Source organism: Phocoena sinus, chromosome 2, assembly GCF_008692025.1.
Source record: "Phocoena sinus isolate mPhoSin1 chromosome 2, mPhoSin1.pri, whole genome shotgun sequence".
NCBI lineage: Eukaryota > Metazoa > Chordata > Mammalia > Artiodactyla > Phocoenidae > Phocoena > Phocoena sinus.
Window position 1 is genome coordinate 53040658 of NC_045764.1, and position 27948 is coordinate 53068605.

Here is a 27948-nt window from a genome sequence, read left to right on the forward strand (position 1 = left end):
AGAATTGAGGACAGTGTCAAGACCTCTGGGACAACATTAAACATACCAACATTCGAATTATAGGGGTCCCCAAAGAAAAAGAGAAAAACAGTAACTGAGAACATATGTGAAGAGATTATATTTGAAAACTTCCCTAATATGGGAAAGGAAAGAGTCAGTCAAGTCCAGGAAGTGAAGAGTGTCCCATACATGATAAATCCAAGGAGAAACACGCCAACAAACATATTAAACAGACTATCAAAAATTAAGTACAAAGAAAAAATATTAAAAGCAGCAAGGGAAAAACAACAAATAACATCCAAGGGAATCCCCATAAGGTTAAAAGCTGATCTTTCAGCAGAAACTCTGCAAACCAGAAGGGAGTAGCAGGATACATTTAAAGTGATGAAAGGGAAAATCCTACAACCATGATTACTCTACCCAGCAAGGATCTCATTCAGATTTGATGGAGAAATTAAAATCTTTACAGACAAGCAAAAGCTAAAAGAATTCAGCATCACCAAACCAGCTTTACAACAAAGGCTCAAAGAATTTCTCTAGGCACATAAGACAAGGAAAAGACCTACAATAAGAAACCCCAAACAAGAATATGGTAATAGGAAGATAACATATCAATAACTACCTTAAATGTAAATGGATTAAATGTTCCAATCAAAAGACACAGACTGGCTGAATGGATACAAAAACAAGACCCATATATATGCTGCCTACAAGAGACGCACTTCAGACCTAGGGACACATACAGACTGAAAGTGAGGGCATAGAAAAAGATATTCCATGCAAATGGAAATAAAAAGAAAGCTGGAGTAGCAATTCTTATATCAAACAAAATAGACTTTAAAATAAAGACTATTACAAGAGACAAAGAAAGACACTCCATAATGATCAAGGGATCAATCCAAGGAGAAGATATAACAATTGTAAAGATTTATGCACCCAACATAGGAGCACCTCAGCACATAAGGAAAGCACATAAGCTAACAGCCATAAAAGGGGAAATTAACAGTAACACAATCATAGTAGGGAACTTTAACACCCCACTTTCACCAATGGACAGATCATCCAAAATGAAAATAAATAAGGAAACATAAGCTTTAAATGATACAATAAACAAGATGGACTTAATTGATATTTATAGGACATTCCATCCCAAAACAAAAGAATACACTTTCTTCTCATGTGCTTATGGAACATTCTCCAGGATAGATCATATCTTGGGTCACAAATCAAGCCTCAGTGAATTTAAGAAAATTGAAATTGTATCAAGTAACTTTTCCGAACACAATGCTATGAGACTAAATATCAATTACAGGATAAAAACTGTAAAAGATACAAACACATGGAGGCTAAACAATACACTACTAAATAAGCAAGAGATCACTGAAGAAATTAAAGAGAAAATCAAAAAATACCTAGAATCAAATGACAATGAAAACACGATGACCCAAAACCTATGGCATGCAGCAAAGTAGTTCTAAGATGGAAGTTTATAGCAATACCATCATACCTCAGGAAACAAGAAACATCTCAAATAAACAACCTAAACTTACACCTAAAGCAATAAGAGAAAGAAGAACAAAAAAATCCCAAACTTTGCAGAAGGAAAGAAATCATAAAGATCAGATCAGAAATAAATGAAAAAGGTCCCAGCCATGGCAGCCACAAGGAGCGCACTCTTGGCCAGTAGCTTTACCCCTAAGCCTCAGCTTCTCCACTGTAAACAGGGATCTCAGTACCTTCTTCACAGGTCTCTTTATTTGTTTGTTTCCCCCCTTGAGAATTAAGATGGGCCCAGTCTATATGTGGCGACTTAAATGCCCATTAAACCTGAGTGCTTAACAAAGGGGCACAGAAAAAATTACATCAAGGGGGACCTTGAAGATGGCGGAAGAGTAAGACGCGGAGATCGCCTTCCTCCCCACGGATACACGAGGAACAACTCCTACAGAACACCTACTGAAGGCTGGCAGAAGACCTCAGACCTCCAAAAGGCAAGAAACTCCCCACGTACCTGGGTAGGGCAAAAGAAAAAAAGAAAAAACAGAGACAAAAGAATAAGGACGGCACCGGCACCAGTGGGAGGGAGCTGTGAAGGAGTAAAAGTTTCCACACACTAGGAAGCCCGTCTGCGGGCGGAGACTGCGGGAGGCGGAGGGGGGAGCTTCGGGACTGCGGAGGAGTGCACAGCAACGGGTGTGGAGGGCAAAGCGGGGAGATTCCTGCACAGACGATCGGTGCCGACCGGCACTCACCAACCCGAGAGGCTTGTCTGCTCACCCGCCGGGGCCGGCGGGGCTGCGAGCTGAGGCTCGGGTTTCGGTTTTGGACGGAGCGCAGGGAGAGGACTGGGGTTGGCGGCTTGAACATAGCCTGAAGGGGTTAGTGCACCACGACTAGTCGGGAGGGAGTTCGGGGAAAAGCCTGCACCTGCCGAAGAGGCAAGAAACTTTTTCTTCCCTCTTTGTTTCCTGGTGCGCGAGGAGAGGGGTTTAAGAGCGCTGCTTAAAGGAACTCCAGAGACGGGCGCGAGCCGTGGCTAAAAGCGTGAACCCCAGAGACGGGCGCGAGCCGCGGCTAAAAGCGTGAACCCCAGAGACGGGCGTGAGCCGCGGCTAAAACCGCGGACACCAGAGACGGGCGGGAGACGCTAAGGCTGCTGCTGCTGCCACCAAGGGGCCTGTGGGCGAGCACAGGTCACTCTCCACACCCCTCTTCCGCGGAGCCTGTGCAGCCCACCACTGCCAGGTTGCCAGGATCCAGGGACAACTTCCCCGGGAGTACGCACGGCGGGCCTCAGGCTGGTGCAACGTCACGCTGGCCTCTGCCACAACGTCACGCCACCTCTGCTGCCGCAGGCCCGCCCGCACGCAGTGCCCCTCCTTCCCCAATACCCCAACCCCCGGCCTGAGTGAGCCGGAGCCCGGAATCAGCGGCTCCTTTAACCCCGTCCTGTTGGAGCAAAAAACAGACGCCCTCCAGCGACCTACACGCAGAGGCAGGACCAAATCCAAAGCTGAGCTCCTGTGAGCTGTGAGAACAAAGAAGAGAAAGGGAAATCTCTCCCAGCAGCCACAGAAGCAGCGGATTAAAGCTCCACAATCAACTTGATATACCCTGCATCTGTGGAATACCTGAATAGACAAGGAATGATCCCAAATTGAAGAGGTGGAATTTAGGAGCAAGATCTATGATTTTTTTCCCTTTTCCTCTTTTTGTGAAAGTGTACGTGTATGCTTCTGTGTGAGATCTTGTCTGTATACTCTTGCTTCCACCATTTGTCCTAGGGCTCTATCCGTCCATGGTTTTAAAAAAATTTTTTTTTCTTAATAATTAATTTTAATTGTAATAACTTTATTATAGTTTACCTTCATTCTTTCTTTCTTTCTTTCCTTCCTTCCTTCCCTCCTTTAGACAACGAATCACCCAAAATTTAGGAGGTGGTCTCTGAGAGCAAGATTTATGATTTTCCCCCTTTACCTCTTTTTGTGAAGGTGTATGTGTATGCTTCTGTGTAAGAATTTTTCTGTATAGCTTTGCTTCCAATATTTGTCCTAAGGTTCTACCCGTCCCTTTTTTTTTCTAAATATTTTTAAATTCAATAACTATATTATACTTTATTTTATTTTTACTGTATCTTCTTTCTTTCTTTTTTCCTTCTTTCCCTCCTTCCTTCCTTCCTTCCTCCCTCCCTCCCTCCCTCCTTTCTTTCCTTCTTTGCTTCTTTCTCCCTTCCTTTCTTTCCTCCTTTCCTTCTTTCTTTCCTCATACTTCTACTAATTCTCTATACTTTTTCTCCCTTTTATTCTGAGCCGTGTGGATGAAAGGCTCTTGGTGCTCCAGCCCAGGAGTCAGGGCTCTGCCTCTGAGGTAGGAGAGCCAACTTCAGGACACTGGTCAACAAGAGACCTCCCAGCTCCACATAATATTAAACGGTGGAAATCTCCCAGAGACCTCCATCTTAACACCAGCACCCAGCTCCACTCAACGACCAGCAAGCCACAGTGCTGGACAACCTATGCCAAACAACTAGCAAAACAGGAACACAACCCCACCCATTAGCAGAGAGGCTGCCTAAAATCATAATAAGGCCACAGACACCCCAAAACACACCACCAGACGTGAACCTGCCCACTAGAGAGACAAGATCCAGCCTCATCCAGCACAACATAGGCACTAGTCCCCTCCACCAGGAAGCCTACACAACCCACTGAACCAACCTTAGCCACTGGAAACAGACATCAAAAACAACGGGAACTATGAACGTGCAGCCTGCAAAAAAGAGACCCCAAACACAGTAAGATAAGCAAAATGAGAAGACAGAAAAACACACAGCAGATGAAGGAGCAAGATAAAAACCCACCAGACCTAACAAATGAAGAGGAAACAGGCAATCTACATGAAAAAGAATTCAGAATAATGATAGTAAGGATGATCCGAAATCTTGGAAGTAGAATGGACAAAATGCAAGAAACAGTTAACAAGGACCTAGAAGAAATAAAGATGAAACAAGCAACGATGAACGACACAATAAATGAAATTAAAAGTACTCTAGATAGGATCAATAGCAGAAAACTGAGGCAGAAGAACGGATAAGTGACCTGGAAGATAAAGTAGTGGAAATAACGACTGCAGAGCAGAATAAAGAAAAAAGAATGAAAAGAACTGAGGACAGTCTCAGAGACCTCTGGGACAACATTAAACGCACCAACATTTGAATTATAGGGGTTCCAGAAGAAGAAGAAAAAAAGAAAGGGACTGAGAAAATATTTGAAGAGATTATAGTTGAAAACTTCCCTAATATGGGAAAGGAAATAGTTAATCAAGTCCAGGAAGCACAGAGAGTCCCATACAGGATAAATACAAGGAGAAATACACCAAGACACATATTAATCAAACTGTCAAAAATTAAATACAAAGAAAGCATATTAAAAGCAGCAAGGGAAAAACAACAAATAACATACAAGGGAATCCCCATAAGGTTAACAGCTGATCTTTCAGCAGAAACCCTACCAGCCAGAAGGGAGTGGCAGGACATACTGAAAGTGGTGAAGGAGAAATACCTGCAACCAAGACTACTCTACCCAGCAAGGATCTCATTCAGATTTGATGGAGAAATTAAAACCTTTACAGACAAGCAAAAGCTGAGAGAGTTCAGCACCACAAAACCAGCTTTACAACAAATGCTAAAGGAACTTCTCTAGACAAAAAACACAAGAGAAGGAAACGACCTATAATAACGAACCCAAAACAATATAGAAAACGGGTATAGGAACATACATATCGATAATTACCTTAAATGTAAATGGACTAAATGCTCCCACCAAAAGACACAGATTGGTTGAATGGATACAAAAACAAGACCCTTATATATGCTGTCTACAAGAGACCCACTTCAGACCTAGAGACACATACAGACTGAAAGTAAGGGGATGGAAAAAGATATTCCATGCAAATGGAAACCAAAAGAAAGCAGAAGTAGCAATTCTCATATCAGACAAAATAGACCTTAAAATAAAGACTATTAAAAGGGACAAAGAAGAACACTACATAATGATCAAGGGATCGATCCAAGAAGAAGATATAACAATTGTAAATATTTATGCACCCAACATAGCAGCACCTCAATACATAAGGAAAATACTAACAGCCATAAAAGGGGGATCGACAGTAACACATTCATAGTAGGGGAATTTAACACCCCACTTTCACCCATGGACAGATCATCCAAAATGAAAATAAATAAGGAAACACAAGCTTTAAATGATACATTAAACAAGATGGACTTAATTGATATTTATAGGACACTCCATCCAAAAACAACAGAATACACATTTTTCTCAAGTGCTCATGGAACATTCTCCAGGATAGATCATATCTTGGGTCACAAATCAAGTCTTGGTAAATTTAAGAAAACTGAAATTGTATCAAGTATCTTTTCTGACCACAACACCGTGAGACTAGACATCAATTACAGGAAAAGATCTGTAAAAAATACAAACACATGGAGGCTAAACAATACACTACTTAATAATGAAGTGATCACTGAAGAAATCAAAGAGGAAATAAAAAAATACCTAGAAACAAATGACAATGGAGACACAACGACCCAAAATCTATGGGATGCAGCAAAAGCAGTTCTAAGGGAGAAATTTATAGCAATACAAGCCCACCTTAAGAAGCAGGAAACATCTCAAATAAACAACCTAACCTTGCACCTCAAGCAATTAGAGAAAGAAGAACAAAAAAACCCCAAAGCTAGCAGAAGGAAAGAAATCATAAAAATCAGATCAGAAATAAATGAAAAAGAAATGAAGGAAACGATAGCAAAGATCAATAAAACTAAAAGCTGGTTCTTTGAGAAGAGAAACAAAATATATAAACCACTAGCCAGACTCATCAAGAAAAAAAGGGAGAAGACTCAAATCAATAGAATTAGAAATGAAAAAGAAGAAGTAACAACTGACACTGCAGAAATAAAAAAAATCATGAGAGATTACTACAAGCAACTCTATGCCAATAAAATGGACAATCTGGAAGAAATGGACAAATTCTTAGAAATGCACAACCTGCCAAGACTGAATCAGGAAGAAATAGAAAATATGAACAGACCAATCACAAGCACTGAAATTGAAACTGTGATTTAAAATCTTCCAACAAACAAAAGCCCAGGACCAGATGGCTTCACAGGCGAATTCTATCAAACGTTTAGAGAAGAGCTAACACCTATCCTTCTCGAACTCTTCCAAAATATAGCAGAGGGAGGAACACTCCCAAATTCCTTCTACGAGGCCACCATCACCTTGATACCAAAACCAGACAAGGATGTCATAAAGAAAGAAAACTACAGGCCAATATCACTGATGAACATAGATGCAAAAATCCTCAACAAAATACTAGCAAACAGAATCCAACAGCACATTAAAAGGATCATACACCATGATCAAGTGGGGTTTATTCCAGGAATGCAAGGATTCTTCAATATACGCAAATCTATCAATGTGATAAACCATATTAACAAATTGAAGGAGAAAAACCATATGATCATCTCAATAGATGCAGAGAAAGCTTTCAATAAAATTCAACACCCATTTATGATAAAAACCCTCCAGAAAGTAGGCATAGAGGGAACTTTCCTCAACATAATAAAGGCCATATATGACAAGCCCACAGCAAACATCATCCTCAATGGTGAAAAACTGAAAGCATTTCCACTAAGATCAGGAACAAGACAAGGTTGCCCACTCTCACCACTCTTATTCAACATAGTTTTGGAAGTTTTAGCCACAGCAATCAGAGAAGAAAAAGAAATAAAAGGAATCCAAATTGGAAAAGAAGAAGTAAAGCTGTCACTGTTTGTAGATGACATGATACTATACATAAAGAATCCTAAAGATGCTCCCAGAAAACTACTAGAGCTAATAAATGAATTTGGTAAAGTAGCAGGATACAAAATTAATGCACAGAAATCTCTGGCATTCCTATATACTAATGATGAAAAATCTGAAAGTGAAATCAAGAAAACACTCCCATTTACCATTGCAACAAAAAGAATAAAATATCTAGGAATAAACCTACCTAAGGATACGAAAGACCTGTATGCAGAAAATTATAAGACACTGATGAAAGAAATTAATGATGATACAAATAGATGGAGAGATACACCATGTTCTTGGATGGGAAGAATCAACATTGTGAAAATGACTCTACTACCCAAAGCAATCTACAGATTCAATGCAATCCCTATCAAACTACCACTGGCATTTTTCACAGAACTAGAACAAAAAATTTCGCAATTTGTATGGAAACACAAAAGACCCCGAATAGCCAAAGCAATCTTGAGAACGAAAAAAGGAGCTGGAGGAATCAGGCTCCCTGACTTCAGACTATACTACAAAGCAACAGTAATCAAGACAGTATGGTACTGGCACAAAAACAGAAAGATAGATCAGTGGAACAGGATAGAAAGCCCAGAGATAAACCCATGCACATATGGTCACCTTATCTTTGATAAAGGAGGCAGGAATGTACAGTGGAGAAAGGACAGCCTCTTCAATAAATGGTGCTGGGAAAACTGGACAGGTACATGTAAAAGTATGAGATTAGATCACTCCCTAACACCATACTCAAAAATAAGCTCAAAATGGATTAAAGACCTACATGTAAGGCCAGAAACTATCAAACTCTTAGAGGAAAACATAGGAAGAACACTCTATGACATAAATCACAGCAGGATCCTTTCTGACCCACCTCCTAGAGTAATGGAAATAAAAACAAAAATAAACAAATGGGACCTAATGAAACTTAAAAGCTTTTGCACAGCAAAGGAAACCATAACCAAGACCAAAAGACAACCCTCAGAATGGGAGAAAATACTTGCAAATGAAGCAACTGACAAAGGATTAATCTCCAAAATTTACAAGCAGCTCATGCAGCTCAATAACAAAAAAACAAACAACCCCATCCAAAAATGGGCAGAAGACCTAAATAGACATTTCTCCAAAGAAGATATACAGAATGCCAACAAACACATGAAAGAATGCTCAACATCATTAATCATTAGAGAAATGCAAATCAAAACTACAATGAGATATCATCTCACACCAGTCAGAATGGCCATCATCAAAAAATCTAGAAACAATAAATGCTGGAGAGGGTGTGGAGAAAAGGGGACACTCTTGCACTGCTGGTGGGAATGTGAATTGGTTCAGCCACTATGGAGAACAGTATGGAGGTTCCTTAAAAAACTACAAATAGAATTACCATATGACCCAGCAATCCCACTACTGGGCATATACCCTGAGAAAACCAAAATTCAAAAAGAGTCATGTACCAAAATGTTCATTGCAGCTCTATTTACAATAGCCAGGACATGGAAACAACCTAAGCGCCCATCATCGGATGAATGGATAAAGAAGATGTGGCACATATACACAAAGGAATATTACTCAGCCTTAAAAGGAAATGAAATTGAGCTATTTGTAATGAGATGGATAGACCTAGAGTCTGTCATACAGAGTGAAGTAAGTCAGAAAGACAAAGACAAATACCATATGTTAACACATATATATGGAATTTAAGGGAAAAAAATGTCATGAAGAACCTAGGGGTAAGATAGGAATAAAGACGCAGACCTACTGGAGAACGGACTTGAGGATATGGGGAGGGAGAAGGGTGAGTTTTGACAGGGTGAGAGAGAGTCATGGACATATACACACTAACAAACGTAGTAAGGTAGATAGCTAGGGGGAAGCAGCCACAAGGCACAGGGATATTAGCTCGGTTCTTTGTGACAGCCTGGAGGGGTGGGATGGGGAGAGTGGGAGGGAGGGAGACACAAGAGGGAAGACATATGGGAACATATGTATATGTATAGCTGATTCACTTTGTTATAAAGCAGAAACTAACACACCATTGTAAAGCAATTATGCCCCAATAAACATGTTTAAAAAAAAAGAAAGAAATAAATGAAAAAGAAATGAAGGAAACAATAGCAAAGATCAATAACACTAAAAGCTGGTTCTCTGTGAAGATAAAGCCAATTGATAAACCATTATTTAGACTCATCAGAAAAAAAGAGAGAAGACTCAAATCAATAGAATTAGAAATTGAAAAGGAGAAGTAACAACTGACACTGCAGAAATACAAAGGATCATGAGAGATTACTACAAGCAACTACCTGCCAATAAAATGGACAGCTTGGAAGAAATGGACAAATTCTTAGAAAAGCACAACCTTCCAAGACTGAGCCAGGAAGAAATAGAAAATAAAAACAGACCCATCACAAGCACTGAAATTGAAACTATGATTAAAAATCTTCCAACAAACAAAAGCCAAGGGCCGGATGGCTTCACAGATGAATTCTACCAAACATTTAGAGGTGAGCTAACATCTATCCTTCTGAAACTCTTCCAAAATAAAGCAGAGGGAGGAACAATCCCTAACTCATTCTATGAGGCCGCCACCAGCCTGATACCAAAACTAGACAAGGATGCCACAAAGAAAGAAAACTACAGGTCAATATCACTGATGAACATAGATGCAAAAATCCTCAAAAAATACTAGTAAACAGAATCCAACAGCACATTAAAAGGATCATACACCATGATCAAGTGGGATTTATCCCAGGAATGCAAGGATTCTTCAATATATGCAAATCAATCAATGTGATAAGCCATATTAACAACTTGAAAAAGTAAACCATATGATCTCAGTAGATGCAGAAAAAGCTTTTGACACAATTCAACACCGATTTATGATAAAAACCCTCCAGAAAGTAGGCACAGAGGGAACTTACCTCAACATGATAAAGGCCATATATGACTAACCCACAGCCAACATTGTTCTTAATCGTGAAAAACTTACACCATTTCCTCTAAGATCAGGAAGAAGAGAAGGCTGTCCACTCTCACTACTATTATTCAACATAGTTTTGGAAGTGTTAGCCACAGCAATCAGAGAAGAAAAAGAAATAAAGGAATCCAAATAGGAAAAGAAAAAGTAAAGCTGTCACTGTTTGTAGATGACATGATACTATACATAGAGAATCCTAAAGATGCTACAAGAACACTACTAGAGATAATCAATGAATTTGGTAAAGCAACAGGATAGAAAATAAATGCACAGAAATCTCTTGCATTCCTATACACTAATGATGAAAAATCTGAAAGAGAAACTAAGGAAACACTCCCATTTACCACTGCAACTAAAAGAATAAAATACCTAGGAATAAACCTAGCTAAGGAGATAAAAGACCTATATGCAGAAAACTATAAGTCACTGATGAAAGACATTAAAGATGATACAAACAGATGTTCTTGGATTGGAAGAATCAACATTGTGATAATGACTGTACGACCCAAAGCAATCTATAGATTCAGTGCAATCCCTATCAAGCTACCAATGGCATTTTTCACAGAACTAGAACAAAAATTTCACAATTTGTATGGAAACACAAAAGGCCCCTTATAGCCAAAGCAATCTTGAGAACGAAAAACGGAGCTGGAGGAATCAGGCTCCCTCACTTCAGACTATACTACAAAGCTACAGTAATCAAGACAGTATGGTACTGGCACAAAAACAGAAATATAGATCAAGGGAACAGGATAGAAAACCCAGAGATAAACCCATGCACATATGGTCACCTTATTTTTGATAAAGGAGACAAGAATATACAATGGAGAAAAGACAGCCTCTTCAATAAGTGGTGCTGGGAAAACTGGACAGCCACATGTAAAAGAATGAAATTAGAACACTTCCTAACACCATACACAAAAATAAACTCAAAATGGATTAAAGACGTAAGTGTAAGGCCAGACAGTATAAAACTCTTAGAGGAAAACACAGGCAGAACACTCTATGACATAAATCACAGCAAGATTCTTTTTGATCTACCTCCTAGAGAAATGGAAATAAAACAAAAATAAACAAATGGGACCTAATGAAACTTAAAAGCTTTTTCACATCAAAGGACACCATAAACAAGACAAAAAGACAACCCTCAGAATGGGAGAAAATATTTGCAAATGAAGCAACTGACAAAGAATTAATATCCAATATTTACAAGCAGCTCATGCACCTCAATATTGAAAAAAAAAGACAAAGCAATCCAAAAATGGGAACAAGACCTAAATAGACATTTCTCTGAAGAAGATATACAGATTGTCAACAAACACATAAAAGGATGCTGAACATCACTAATCATTAGAGAAATGCAAATCAAAACTACAATTAGGTATCACCTCACACCAGTCAGAATGGCCATCATCAAAAAATCTACAAACAATAAATGCTGGAGAGGGTGTGGAGAAAAGGGAACACTCTTGCACTGTTGGTGGGAATGTAAATTGATACAGCCACTATGGAGCCAGTATGGAGGTTCCTGAAAAAACTACAAATAGAACTACCACATGACCCAGCAATCCCACTGCTGGTCATATACCCTGAGAAAACCATAATTCAAAAAGAGTCGTGTACCACAATGTTCATCGCAGCTCTATTTACAATAGCCAGGACATGGAAGCAACCTCAGTGTCCACTGACGGAGGAATGGATAAAGAAGATGTGGCACATATATACAATGGAATATTACTAGCCATAGAAAGAAACAAAATTGAGTTATTTGTAGTGAGGCGGATGGACCTAGAGTCTGTCATACAGAGTGAAGTAAGTCAGAAAGAGAAAAACAAATACCATATGCTATCACACATATATGGAGTCTTAAAAAAAGAAAAATGGTTCTGATGAACATTGAGGCAGGACAGGAATAAAGATGAAGATGTAGAGAATGGACTTGAGGACATGGGGAGGAGGAAAGGTAAGCTGGGATGAAGTGAGAGAGTGGCATGGACATATATACACTACCAAATGTAAAATACATAGCTCGTGGGAAGCAGCCGCATAGCACAGGGTGATCAGCTCGGTGCTTTGTGACCACCTAGAGTGGTGGGATAGGGAGGGTGGGAAGGAGACTGAAGAGAGAGGGCATATGGGGATATATGGTTATGTATAGCAGATTCACTTTGTTATAAAGCAGAAACTAACACAGCATTTTAAACCAATTATACTCCAATAAAGATGTTAAAAAAATAAAATAAAATAAATGGTAGAACTATAAATTAATTAATTAAATGCACTGGTTTTATCTAAGACATGCCCATTAGCATAGCTCCCACTGATTTCCTTTAAAGTGTGGGTGTTGGTTCTATCATCTTTCCAGACGCACAGACTTTGAGATACGATCTGAGGGTCCTACACCTAAGCTCTATTAGCCATAAACTTGGCTGATGATATCAACAGCCTCCACAGGTTTGTCAGGATTAAATTTTGCAGCAGTGTAATAGCTAATACAATTAGAGCAAGGTAAGTGGATCTATTCACTGATCAAAATGTAACCTAAAGACATGGGAAGTGTATGGGTATGCAGGATGTGCACACTCACACACAGAGATGCACAATGGGTACATAAGAGGAGAGGCAGAGGCTGAAAATGATTTTTATTCATTCATTCATTTGACAAACACTCATCAGGGCCTCTCGACTGAGTCCCAGGGGACCAAAAAGAGATGTGGGTGCTGGCCTCAAGGGTTCACAGTCAAATGGGTATCTGCTACAGACTGAGGCTCACTGGATCTCTGGTTTAAAAAGACTTCACTAGTTTTTAAAGCCTTTAAATGCCATCTTCTTTCTCATTCTTGGAGATTTTTTTTTAAGTTCCAGAAATCTTTCCCATTTTTGCCATGTGGCTCTTCCAATATTCTATTGATTTATTTAATAATATGTAAATTTTAGATACCATCATTATTATTTCTACTGCTGTTACCCTGGAAAGGGCTTTATGTCTAGTGAAGAACCAAATGTCAAACACACACACTTTATAAATATATATAAATATAAATATTGTTTTTCATTTCTTAAAAGGATATTAAAACTACGTACAAGACCATCCTCTTAAAAAACCAACAACAAACAGACCATGGCTCTGTTCCTCTAAAGCTAATGCTGCCAGAAGAAATACATCATTAATTTCCCTCAAAGAGTCATTATTTATATGAAAACCTGGACAGAATGGACTTCAGAAAGCCCTCCCTTCTCACTAATCTGAAGACATCTGGGAAGGTTACTGAAGCAAGAAGAAAATCACACAGTAAAGTTTCATAGGGCTTAACTCTTGGCTCCAAATTATTTCCTTGCCAACTATTAGAAATCAGACTTATTCCACCTAAACTTAAAATTTTAAATCAAAGGTGTGTGGCTATGATGGGAAAGCTTGCCCTAGATCAACACTCTCACTAAGAACAAATAGAAAACCTGGATAAAATACACATTTAAAAACTGGTTTAAGAGGCCCAACACCAAGAAGGCAGGGTCAGCAGGTAGACTGCACTTCAAGGCACATGCCCTCTTTCCCCAGAACTTACCTCCTGTTGGCCTCCATGTGCAGGAGCTGGTGGGGAGTGGCTGCTAGGAGTGAGGGACCCAGCAGAGCCGAGGTATAACCAGAGTCTGGGGCAGCCAAAGAGCCCTACCAGGAGGGGTGAGGCTTTAGAGAGACGGAATGACAAGGAAATGAGCCAAACAGCACACGGTGTTTCCCTCAACACGTTTACAGACTAATCTGCACAGGTGATAAAGCAGTCATAAAAATGGCTTAAAAAGAGCAGAATTTTCAGCCATTTTATGCTGTCCGAAATATAAAAATTAGAGTTTTGGACCACTTTGGAGTTGCCTTGGGAAGCATCTCAAGCCCTCAGGTGGGACTCCTGCGGAGCTATTCCCAAGACAGCAGCGGTGGGGACCAGAGCCCAGCTGAGCCTCAGCAAGACAGCAGAACAGCCTCTACACCAGCTCTGACCTCCAGACACGAGAGGGAACATTGCGTGAAGTCTCTACAACTTTCGTACATAATCAAAATTACCAGGCAGACAACTACAGAGCCCACGCGCCCTGGAGCCTGTGTGCCACAACTAGAGTGAGAAACACACGCCACAACAAGAGAGAAGCCCGCACACCACGATGAGGAGACCACAACGAAGATCCTGCATGCTGCAATTAAGAACCGATGCAGCCAAAAAAAACCCACATATGACCAAATAGTTCTAAAAAAAAAAAAAATTACCAGGCAGACCAAAACATGGGGCCAAGCAACAAAGGAGACAACAGAAATGATACCACAGATGGCCAGATACTGCAGCTATCAGCCTAGAAATGAATGATTAACGTGTTCAAAAAAAAAGACTGCAAGATGGAGAATTTCACCAGAGACACTACATCTATTAGAAACTGTCAAATTAAAATTGTAGAAATGAAAACTACATTAACTGAAATGAAGAATTCAGCAGATGGCTGGGACTTCCCAGGTGGTCCAGTGGCTAAGACTCTGCACTGCCAATGCAGGGGCCTGGGTTCAATCGCTGGTCAGGGAACTAGATCCCATATGCTGCAACTAAAAAGATCCCACATGCCACAACTAAAAAAAGATCCCGCATGCCTCAACTAAGACCCAGCGCAGCCAAATAAATAAATAAATAAATTTAAAAATAAATAAAATAAATTTTTTTTTAAAAAAAGAATTCAACAGATGGCTTTAACAGATAACAGACACATAAGCAGCAACTTAGGATGCTACAAAGTAGACCGGAATGTTTCCACTGATTGAAGCATGGAGAGCAAAGGGATGTAAATAAAACCACAAGCATAAGGGACAAATGGGACTTGGGAGAACTGTTTAACATTCACAGGACTGGAGTCCTAGGATGTGAAAAGAGAGAGAAAATGGTGCAGAGCAATATTTAAAGAAATAATGGCCAACATTATTGCTAAACTGATGAAGTATATCAAACTGTAGATGCAAAAACTGTGATGAATCTTAAGCAGCATAAATGCAAAGAAAACCAAAACAAGGGTGGCACCGTGGTGCTCCAGCCTTCACTTCTTTTGGACTTTCCTGAGCTTAGGTGCCTTCAGAAAAGTTTTACAAAGCAATGGACATTCTCCAGTGGTTAATAGGTTTCTTGGAATGGAATTTACTTTCTTCCCTCCTGACCTTGTGTGATTCCACATGGTCGTTGACTTCATGTCTCAAAACTGCAGCCAAAAGTGAGAGGAGCAGGGATGAGGTTCACAGATGTCACAGCGAACTTCACGGGCCCCCATGTACCCCCATGCCCCTCCTGGCTGCATGCCATACTACAAGTTTTATACTTTTGGCTATGGATCATATAATGGAGCATATACTAATGATTTTTAACCCGTCTCTATGATCTACACAGCCGCCCCCTTAATTTCTGGGTAACACACCATCACAAACAGCTGTTACAGTCACATCGTGTTGACTCAATCACTGCAAGTCTTAGATATCCTCAGATGACTTATACAAGTTCTTTTAAAACTAAAGGGAAAGAAGCCAGTCTTAGAAGGCTACATACTGAGGATTCCAAATATGACTTTCTAGAAAAGATAAAACTATGAAGACAGTGAAAAGATCAGTGGTTGCCAGGGCTTGGAGGGTAGGGATGAAGAGGTAAAGCACAGAGGATTTTTAGGGCAGTGAAAATACTCTGTATGATAAAATAATGGTGAGTACATTATACATGTCATAATATATTTGTGAAAACCCATAGAATGTACAACACCAAAAGTAAACCCTAATGTAAACTATAAACTTCAGCTAATAAAAATGTGCCAATATCCGTTCATCACTCATAACGAATGTACCACACTAATGCAAGATGTTAATAATACGAGGAGAGAGAGAGAGAGAGAGAGAGAGTGTGTGTGTGTTTAGAGGTATATGATAACTGTATTTCTTATCACTTTTTCTGTAAATTTAAAATTATGCTATATGAAATAAGTCAGAAAGAGTAAGACAAATACTGTATGATCTTACTTACATGTAGAATCTTAAAAACCAGAAATCACAGGAACAGAGTAGATTGCTGGTTTCCAGGGAGGAGGGGGCGGGGGTACTTATGCGTAACTGTTAGTCAAAGGGTACAAATTTCTAGTATTAAGATAAATAAGTTCCAGGGATATAATGTACAGCATGGTGACTATAGTTAACAATACAGTATTATATACTTGATAGTTGCTAAGTGAGTAGGTCTTAAAAGTTCTCAACACCCACACAAAAAAGGACTATGTAGGGTGACGAAAGTGTTAACTAACCCTATTGTTTTAATCATTTCGCAGTATACTGGATATATATATCCAATCACCTTAAACTTACATAATGTTATATGCCAACTGTATCTCAACAAAGCTGGGAAATTTTTTTAACTGCTCTAAAAAATAAAGTTTATTAATTTTTTTTAATAAAAGGAAAATGATCCTAGCATTAGACTCAACCTTGAGCCCTTTTCATCTCAAGTTCCAAGTCAGAACTATAGCTCTCTAGGTGCTGCTGCTGCACGTTCCTGATGACCACAGAAACGCAGTGGGCTAGAGTCAGAATCACTGCTCTGGGGTCTCCATCCCCATCAGCTCCAGTTCACTCCTCACAAATAAGTGGGAAAGGCAGTATCTTCTCTACCATGATCTCATGAAGATCAAATGAGACAGACTGATAGCAGAGAATAGGTATCAAAGCATTAGTTTTCTTTGTTCCATTACTAAAAGGTTTCTTACAGTGAATATTCTCAAAAATAAACTCTCAAGCTCCCTTGTATGCAGCTTCCATACAAGGCCTGAAACAAATGATGGGTAATTTCTGTGAGAAACTGTGCACATTTAGATATGTTATAATGACAAAGACAGAGTATATGATTGAGGCTTTGTAAAAAAACATTCTCTTCAACCCATCTGAACCATTTCTAATCTCCTCTATAACTAGAAAAAGCATAAACAACTCCAAGAGAGACAAGACAATGAAAATCAATCTGTTAAACAAGAGATCGAAATGCAACTTCATTTTATTTTGCAGGGAGAATGTCTGAAACTGAAACTTCAGTATGAATAATCTCAATAAAAGCAGCAGAAAAGTGGGAGGGAGGAGACGACGAGGAGGAGGAAATTGTGGTTTTCTCTCTCCTTGATTGTTAAATGAATATTTAGGGGGGAAGCCATAACTTTATCAGGCTTTAGCTTATCATCAAAACCACAATAAACATTTACATCCTTAAATCCTGTACACATCTCTAAATTGTGACTTTCTCCCATAATATGATTTTTAATTTGATTGTTTTAGTCCCTCTCATATTTTTTTTTTATTATTGCTGACTCAATCCCCAATTCCCTCTTAAACACTCAGTTCTCTACTTTTGAACTGCTTTTCTTTTTCATGCGGTCCACTTTAGACTACTTTACAATTCTTTTGAAACTGTGTCATTTAGTTTCATAGAAATAGTGGGTATGTGTGATGTACTCAGCAATGGGAGAAGAAGCCCTTTATCATTCTGACTTCCAAGCAAAGTGCTAGGAACACAAAGGCTGGAACTACTCTTCCTTTAGGAAGCAGACGCAGAGAGAATTTTTAGGGCAGTGGAACTACTCTGTATGATTCTGTAATGGTTGAAACACGTCATTACATATTTGTCCAAATCCACAGATGTACAACACCAAGAGTGAATCCTAGTGCAAACTGTGGACTTTGGGTGACGATGACATGTCAACATGGGTTCACTGACTATAACAAATGTCCCCCACTGGAGGCGGTGTTGATAGTAGGGGAGGCCATGCATGAGCCAGGGCATGGAGTATATGAGGAATCTCTGTACCTTCCTGTGAACCTAAAAAAAATGTTTTTACAAATAAAAATTTAAATTAAAAAAAAAAGCAACTCGGAAGCCCCTGACACCCTGAGGCCTCTGAAACCTCTCTCAGGAGTGCTGCACATTCCCTCCTCTGGGAACATGAATCTACCTTTGCTCTGGCTCTCTGGGCACGATGATGGTTTATTTATGAATCTGGATTTGAACTAATCTCTCGTGAAGTCAGACGTGCACATACTCAGATGGAAGGGTCTGCACACTCCCCAGAGCAGGGTCTGTCTGGGGCAGAGCTGAGGGTGAAGCTGACTCTTCACCACACATGGCCTCAGAGCCTCAGTCTCTGCAGGTCCACAGCCCACACACCCGCATGGCCTTCAAACAGCACATCAATCCCTCAGTCCCCAGTCGTGTCACATACCTGCCGTCCTGCCTTTTACTGAGGACCTTCCTACCTGTCCCACCTGGCAGACCCCTGCCTATTGGCCTCATCCCAGACTGAGAAGATGTCATCAGAGAAATCTATCCCAACTGCAGTGGGCTTTTCTGAGGGGGTGCCAGCCATTAGCAGAGTCCTTATCACCCTGTGGGGACTGTTACTTACTTTTAGCCTCCTCTACAGCCTATGATTTTCATGCAGAAAAGTCTATCAATTCCAACAGCAAAACTTAATCCTGGGCACAAAGGAGATCTCAAGGTTATAGGAGTTCATGATAATCCCTAGATATGCAGATATAAGCAACTGTTCCTAAAACAATTTTGTGACTATGTATCTACAGAGGCACTTCTGTTTTATTGTTAGACATAAATCAGTGTCTGAATAAAGTGTGGTGGAACTAGTGTAAGAAAATAAAACTCCAAAATAAGAAACAAACTGAGAAATGACTACTCAGTGTGGTGAACTGAATAATTATCAGGAAAAGGAAGTATTACAGTCACGGTCTACATTTCACAATCTGCAGCCCATAGGTTGTGTGGGGTGAATCCTCTTTTATTCACTTCACCTCTTTGCTAGTGGCCCATCTCCAGTGTATGGATGACATAGGGGATTTTTTTTAAAGTGAGTGACCCATAAATTTTAGCCCCACATGGAACTTTATACCATCAACGAAAAGATGAACACTTTTAATATCTGGCAATGAAAAGAAAGGATTTTGCTATTAATTTTGGAAGGATTATTTCCATCCACAGAACTTTGCAATGAAAGGAAGGCTTCTTAAGTTGGCATTTTGCAAACCCCCCTCAGCCTCAAGCATCCCCCAAATCCAGGAGCCGCTGTGCAGCGGGGAAGCACAAAGAAGGCCCCAGCATTAGGGGTTCCTGTGTCACTGGGCCCGCAAAGCAAGTGCCTGCTCCTGGAATCCTCCACATTCTGCTCAGGGAGGCCCACCCCAGCCTGAGGCGCCTGTGAGAAGACCCTGACACTGGTGGATGCCAACATACCAGCACCTTCCTAAGAGCTAAGCACTTTGTACAGGGAAGGCCTTCTTCTACACTAGAAATAGTTACTATTGGAGTTCACTTTGCTTGTAAGTCTGTGAAAATACCTTCCTCTATTAGGAAAAATCACACATATACTTGATCCCATACTTTCTCCCCTGTTTAAAAATAAGGCAGGATATTTACCCTCAGGGAGACAGAAGTATCAACTAGGTAATCTCAGATCCTTTCCTGAGAAATGTTGAAAGGCAGGTCTTTTGGATCTTGAAAAATGAACTAAAGTAAAAAGGCTGTCATTTATATTCATCCCTAGTATAAATGAGGTCAGACATAGCCATTGACTGCACAACTGAAAATAACATGATCTGGAAATCTACGCACAGTAAACACACTTGTGGACAAGATGGGGATGAGATACTTTTTAATCATTAGAGCAACATCTCACTGCTGGTGTCACAATCTCTACTCCTTGAGTTTTACCATTTTCAGTGTTTAAACTTCCAATAAATACTACATATTTAAGAAGTCAATTGTGAGTTTAAACTTGCATGATAAATCTCGAGCAGAAACCCACAACGAGAATGTAAGCAAGAACTGATGCAAAGACTGTGAGATCAGAAAAGAAAATAGCTTCTTACCATGTTTATTGATGACACAGGACCAATGCTGTTAACATAGATGTCAACATCAATTACGGTGGGTTTTACTGTGGAGAAAACAAATGTGTGTTAATACACTGTGCCAGAGAGACTGAGGAAAGTGCTACTAAACTTCCTCTGAGTCACACACTAACAGCTCAACGGCATGTGGGAAAGGGGTGTATTTTTCTTTCGACTTGCCAGGTAGTTACAATTCTCAAAGGATTAAAGATTCTTACTCATATTTAATAAATTCTAAAAAAACAGGATATTTATACACTGCAAGTTGCCAGTGATAGATGACCATAAAGATACTTTATAACATTTGTTTAGCTGATTATATGGCAGAGAAAACATAAAATGATAAAATATAAGACACTACATAAGAAATTTAATGTCAAAGTTATGCTAAGAAATCAAACCCAAGTAATGAGTAATATCAGGGACAATTCAAGTTATTTATCCATTACCTGGTTGCAACTCAAAGCAAAGATCTGGAGAGTACATACACCAAAGGAGATTAAGAAATACTGATTATTGGTGTCATTACTACCTAAGAAACACACACACACATCTCACAGACTTCAAATCATACAACTCATAAAATAATAATACTTTATGGGATTCCCTGGTGGCGCAGTGGTTGAGAATCTTCCTGCTAATGCAGGGGACACGGGTTCAAGCCCTGGTCTGGGAGGATCCCATATGCTGTGGAGCAACTAGGCCCGTGAGCCACAACTGCTGAGCCTGCGCATCTGGAGCCTGTGCCCCGCAACAAGAGAGGCCGCGATAGTGAGAGGCCCGCGCACCGTGATGAAGAGTGGCCCTCACTTGCCACAACTAGAGAAAGCCCTCGCACAGAAACGAAGACGCAACACAGCAAAAATAAAATAAATAAATTAATAAACTCCTACCCCCAACATCTTCTTTAAAAAAAAAATAACACTTTAGTAAGTCAAGAAATTACCGTTCCAACTATAAGGGAGTAAAATTCATATAACAGGAAACTGTAATATCTAACATCGTGCATCAGAGGTAAAATTTGCTCATTTACCCTTAAAGAAAATCATTTTCCCTTTCCTTGGCAGAAATGGAACTTGGGAGACCAGTAATGAGATTCCTGAGACAGCCACCTCTGAGTCAGGGATCCGTGCCAGTGAAAAGGAGGCGTCTCTCTTTCCCCAGCGCTCAGCAACTGATAAAGGGGAGAAGAACACCAATTTCAGAATATTTATGCTCCAGGGGAACATGAACAAGACTCCTGAACCTTTGCACGTAAACACAGAGTGTTTCTATGGAAACAAGGGTGTTCGCATCTGCAATTATTTCCAGCTTCCACCAGTTTTGCTAACTAATCATTCACAAATGGACTTCTGCACTCTATTTCTGGAACTATGAGTGGCACCTGTAAGCTCACAGTCTGTTGTTCAATTATGTAACCAGCAGTCTGAAGCCTGAGCCATGTTGTCCGGACCTCCAAGAAAATGAAAATAATGACAATGAACTGGAGCCAACTACTCTGACATCTGTCAGCGCAACCAAGCCACGTTAGCTTGAAAGTTGGCATTTTGGAAAACACCTCAATACAATTCTAAGTACTATGTATCTAGTGCTTAAATTTCATAAAAGGACTATTCTTCATTTTAGGCTGAGCTTTGCTAACTACTCTGAACAGTAAGTAGCATCTTTCTTCAACTTAATTGAAGAACACAGCAAGTGTTCTGTCTCCAAATGCTGTGCTGCATAACCTTTGGTAATGTTATACAAAGGCTGTGTTAAGTCAATCAGTTGAGGACCTGCTTTTTGCAAGAGATTTTTCTGGTTTATGGTATTTATTAGACTTTAGGCTTCCAGGGCTTTTAATCTCATTAAATAAAAAAGACCTACAGATGTAAAGCCTTAAAAGCTTGAAGTGGGAAGTGTCAAATGAGTATTAAGTGCAATAGTATAATAAAGGTTTTAAGAGAAGAGTTTGGAAAACACAAACACACATACACACACACACACACACACACAAAACTTGGGGGAAATAAACTGTTTTAAGTAAATTCTCATTTAAGCAGAGCCATGCTAAAGTAAAAGGAGCCTTTAGGAAAGTGGCCCTGACAGTGGTACCCAGGAAAGAGACTGGCCACAGGAGACTCAAGGTTTACAGTTCAAAGATTACAGATTAAGCCCAGACAAATGATCTTCAATAAGGATGCCAAGACCATTCAATGGGGAAAAAGTATTTTCAACAAATGGTGTTATGTAAACTGGATACCCACAAGCAAAAAACTGAAGTTGAACCCTTATACAATATACAAAAATTAACTCAAAATGGATCAGAAGCCTAAAGGTAAGATTTGAAACTACAAAACTCTTAGAAGAAAACATAGGAGAAAAGCTTCATGACACTGGGTTTGGAAATGATTTCTCGTGTATGACACCAAAAGCACAGGCAATGAAAGAAAAAAGTAAATAAACTGGACTACATCAAAATTAAAAACTTCTGTGCATCAAAGGACACAGTTAACACAGTGGAAAGGCAACCCACATTATGGGAGAAAACATCGGTAAATCATATATCTGATAAGTGGTTAATATCCAAAAAAATAAAAAGAACTCCCACAACTCAACAACAGATAAGCAAAACAACCTGATTTAAAAATGGGTAAAGGACTTAGACATTTCTCTAAAGAGACATACAAATGACCAATAAGTACATGAAATGACATTTAACATTATTAGTAATTAGGGAAATGCAAATCAAAACGACTTCACATCCATTATGACAGTTACTATTAAAAAAACAGAAAAAAAACAAGTGTTGGCAATGACATGGAGAAAATGAAAACCTTGTACACTGCTGGTGGGAATGTAAAATAATACAGGCAATATGGAAAACAGTATGGTGGTTCCTCAAAAAAACAAAAAATAGAACTACCCTATAACCCAGCAATTCCACTTCTGGTTATATACCCAAAAGAATTAAAATCAGGGACTCAAACATATATTTGTACACACATGTTCACAGCAGCATCATTCACATCAGCCAAAAGGAGGAAGCAAACCAACTGCACATGGTGGGATAAATGGGTAAACCAAACATAGTATATACATATGGAATATTACTCAGCCTTTTTGTATTTGTTTATGTGATGGTCAGTCAGGTGCAGCCACAAGAGGAGAGGCTCAGGAAAACAAAATTGATTTATTCACAAGTCCTAAAGACAGGAGGTATGGCACGCTTTGCCTGACTACATGGGAAAGACATAAGGGTGGTCAGGAGGCAGAAGACAGGGCAAGGGAGGGGGTGCTTAGGCCATGATCTGAATTGGGGTCTCTGAAGGAAAGGCAGAGCAGGGAAGGGTAAACAGCTCTGGTTGGCTAGTTTGGCTAGCTTGAATAATTCCTGTGGGCTTTCAGCTATACAGGTGGTCTCCAGTGGCCTGGTACCAGGCCCTGGGATGATAAAACAGAAGAGTATTGCCTGCTGGGGTGTAAGGGCTGTATAGAGGAGATATGACTCTGGATTGAATAGTCTGTATGTTCAAAGGCTTGCTTCAGGCTGGGCTCCTTGCCATCTCTAAGAATTGGCTAACCCTAGAAGAGGCAGTTTCTGCCCAATCGGGAAGGATTTTTAAGATATCAAAACATCATAATATACAGAAAAATTTTAATATATATAGAAACCCCATCATGGTAAAAAGTAAATAAATTATATTTTAATGGAAAAAATTATTGATGTCAATATCTTTGGGGCTAGACATTCAAAACCACATTTAACATAGTACAACATTCCTTTTAAACTTCAGCCCCTCTTGTGAAAAAAACATCCAATTTTTATTTCCAAAATGCCCAACAAGTTACATGGTAAGGGGCCCCATTTGGATGTCATAAAGGGGTACTTCCTAGCACATGTCTAAAATGCCAACCCTGAATAAAACAGGTACTAAAAACATTTCTTAGAAGTTTGATTAGGTCTTCTTTGTTTATTTTTGCTTTTACTTCTTTTGCTTTGAGAGACTGACCAAAGAAAACATTGGTTTGATTCATGTCAGAGAATGTTTTGTGGTGTTATGTCTTACACTTAAGCCTTTAAGCCATTTTGAGTTTATTTTTGTGTATGGTGTGAGGGTGTGTTCTAACTTCATTGATTTACATGTGGCTGTCCAGCTTTCCCAACACCACTTGCCAAAGAGACTGTCTTTTCCCCATTGTATATTCTTGCCTCCTTTGTTGAAGATTAATTGACCAAGGTGTGTGGGTTTATTTCTGAGCTCTCTGTTCGATTCCATTGATCCATATGTCTGTTTTTGTGACAATACCACATTGTTTTGATTACTGTAGCTTTGTAATATAGTCTGAAGTCTGGGAGGGTTATGCCACCAGCATTGTTCTTTCTCTTCAGAATTGCTTTGGCAGTTCAGGGTCTTTTGTGGCTCCATATAATTTTTTTATATAAATTTATTTATTTATTTTTGGCTGTGTTGGGTCTTCGTTTCTGTGCAAGGGCTTTCTCTAGTTGCAGCGAGCGGGGGCCACTCTTCATCACAGTGTGCAGGCCTCTCACTGTCACGGCCTTCTCTTGTTGTGGAGCACAGGCTCCAGACGCGCAGGCTCAGTAGCTGTGGCGCACGGGCTTAGTTGCTCCATGGCACGTGGGATCTTCCCAGACCAGGGCTTGAACCCATGTCCCCTGCATTGGCAGGCAGATTCTCAACCACTGCACCACCAGGGAAGCCCCCTCCATATAAATTTTAGGATTTTATTTGTTCTAGTTCTGTGAAAAATGTCATAGATAATTTGATAAGAATTGCACTAAATCTGTAGATTGCTTTGTGCGGTATGGCCATTTTAACAATATTAGTTCTTCCAATCCAAGAGCATGGGATATCTTTCCATTTCCTTGAATCATCTTTGATTTCCTTTATTAATGTTTCATAGTTTAGAGTGTATAGGTCTTTCACCTCCTTGATTAGGTTTATTCTACGTATTTTATCTTTTTTGATGCAATTTTAAACAGAATTGTTTTTTTACTTTCTCTTTCTTATATTTTATTGTAAAAGAAATGCAACAGGTTTCTGTATGTTAATCTTGTATCCTGCTACCTTGCTGAATTCACTTATCAGATCTAGTAGTTCTTGTGTGGAGACTTTAAGGTTTTCTATATATTGTATCATGTACTCTATATGTAGAAAATTATGGTTTTGAGTTATTATAGTTACTTGGACTTTACATGTTAAATTTTCACATGAGATTAAATACTGCAACAGGAGGAATAATTTTTTAAGGTTCCCTGGAACCTGATGGTGACTACAGGCTGACTCAAGTGGTCAAACAGGCAAAGAGCTGATAAGAGATTGTCCAAGACAAGGGTACTGCCTAACAAATAGGCATCTGTTACAACAGAAATTATACTAACTCCCTGAGAGAAGAAAAAACTGAAGGTGACATTAGGAGAACAAATGAAACCATTTTTATTCACTCATAAGTAAGCAAGAAATAGACAATGACAGACACACAGATTAGAATAAATGGAATATAGGGCTGGTAAGTGTTGACAGGGACAGAATTGTGGAGTGGAGTGACTGTAGTTGTCCACAGAAGGAAGTCCTAACAAGCTACCCCAGACTGGCAGCAGTAGGAATGAGGAATGGAGACCCCAAAGAATGCTGAGTAGATGTGCTACGTGGGCAACAGCCAAGGGAGCATGTCGCCTGGCTGCTGGGCCACAAAAAGTGGCTCTGTCCTCACCAGTTCTGTAATATTGAAAGGTTTTTTAACATCTCTGTGCCTTAGTCCCCCTACATCTAAGATGAGTTCATAACAGAACTTAATTCACGATGGGGGCTGAGAGGGGTTATTTGGACTGTTGTGAAGTAAATAGTAGGTACTCAGTAACGTTTTTTTGCTATGGCTTCTGAGGTCCCTAGAATTAGACACAGAAAAGAATGCCAAAATCTTGCATTTGTCATTCTTTCAAATAATATTTATGCCTAAAAGTCACCCTGGTCACTTAAAGTTTTTTTTTTTCATGAAAAGTTTAAATATACTGATAGAAACATTTACATAGCAACAAATGAATACAAAAAAGAGAAGTAAATAATACCAACTCTCATGCCCATGAGGGTTAAATAGAAGGGCTCTTCCCATAACTGGGAGCCTCCCTTCCAATCTTCCCTACGTTTGAGGAAAGGGAGTGAGGGCTCCTCTGCTGTTGGCCTCTCCAGCTTATTGCTCCCTTACTTTACCTGAACTAAGAGTGCCCCTGGGCAAGGTGATGCATGAGGTAGACCAACTCCCCTATTCCATCACCAACTTCCGTTTAAGTACTTTTACCCATCCTTCTGCTAATGCCCACAGACAAAAGTACTGTTAATGTATATTAAATAGCAATGTAATAAGCATGTTGCATTTAATCAGTATGTAATACCATTTTCATTTCCATTTAAGGACAGGAAGTTAAAACACGATTGAGGAGGTGACTTATCTAGGATTCTGCAGCCTCACAGAAGCAAACCCCAGAGTTCCACCCTCAACCTCTCAGAGACTTAACTTTGGCAATGAAGCTTAAAGGGATTCTGGGGAACAATGACTTCAGGGGGAGTTTACCACCACCACCACCATCACCACCACAAATAATCTTTCCAGCCTCTTCTTAAAGTGAAAATACTCTGTCTCTGAGGCTTATATTAACTTCCTCTATATGATCTCAATGGAGATGTGTTTTCAAAAGTTTTTCTCAAGCTTGGAGAATATTAGGTTAGTGGGGTGGGTGGATAAAGAGATTTGGGTAAGAGGTACATAGAATGGGCAAACTTAGTTAATATTACAGTTCTGCCAAGATCCTAGGTCCATGCGAAAATGTTTGTCATAGCTTAGTGCTAGATCATTTAGACGATGAAGTCATTGCTATGGGTCCCATTTCAGGTTTAGGGTTCCTATATGGTCAGTTCTGACTTTTTTTTTTGTCTTGCGGTACGCTGGCCTCTCAGTGCTGTGGCCTCTCCCGTTGCGGAGCACAGGCTCCAGATGTGCAGGCTCAGCAGCCATGGCTCACGGGCACAGCCGCTCCATGGCATGTGGGAACTTCCCGGACTGGGGCACGAACCCATGTCCCCTGCATCAGCAGGTGGACTCTCAACCACTGTGCCACCAGGGAAGCCCCAGTTCTGACTTTTGATTATAGTGTTAGAGCTAATCCCATCTCCAAAGTCCCAGAACTATGGATTCAACTCTAAAGTTATCACTTCTCTTCAATCATCCTTTAGGCATATGATCTCAAGTGGGCCAAGAAGAGTTTACAAAGATCAAGATAAAACTGCCATCACCTCAGACCTGGGTCAGACCTGATAGTAATATGGAATATTCCATATTACTTTTCCATAATAATATGGAAAAAGGTAAATGGTGAGATTCCACGTTTGTATACACTCAAATAAAATGTTTTACTAAAGTAGACAGCTTGAGAATTCACATTCTCAGAAGAATGAAAAGAGCACTGGGGTTAAAGTTCAGAACCACAGATTCTTCAGAGCTCCAGTGGGTAGATGCTCCAAAGCTCATATAAGGAAAGAGAAAAGTGGAACATACGTCCAATGCTCTGATTTTTGGAAGGAATGCCCAAGAGACTGTTTTCTGTCTTGCCTGAATTTAAGCACTGACAAGAAGGGGATACGAGGTTG

General features: G+C 39.8%; 1 protein-coding gene across 1 annotated transcript in view; it reads right to left on the reverse strand.

Annotated features, from left to right (window-relative positions):
- Positions 1-27948, reverse strand: part of GABRG3 (gamma-aminobutyric acid type A receptor subunit gamma3) — a 650507-nt gene that overhangs the window by 543531 nt on the left and 79028 nt on the right. Inside the window, exon 3 of the mRNA XM_032624570.1 lies at positions 20279-20346. Coding sequence (XP_032480461.1) covers positions 20279-20346 — 68 coding nt within the window. The remainder of the gene's footprint in view (positions 1-20278; positions 20347-27948) is intronic.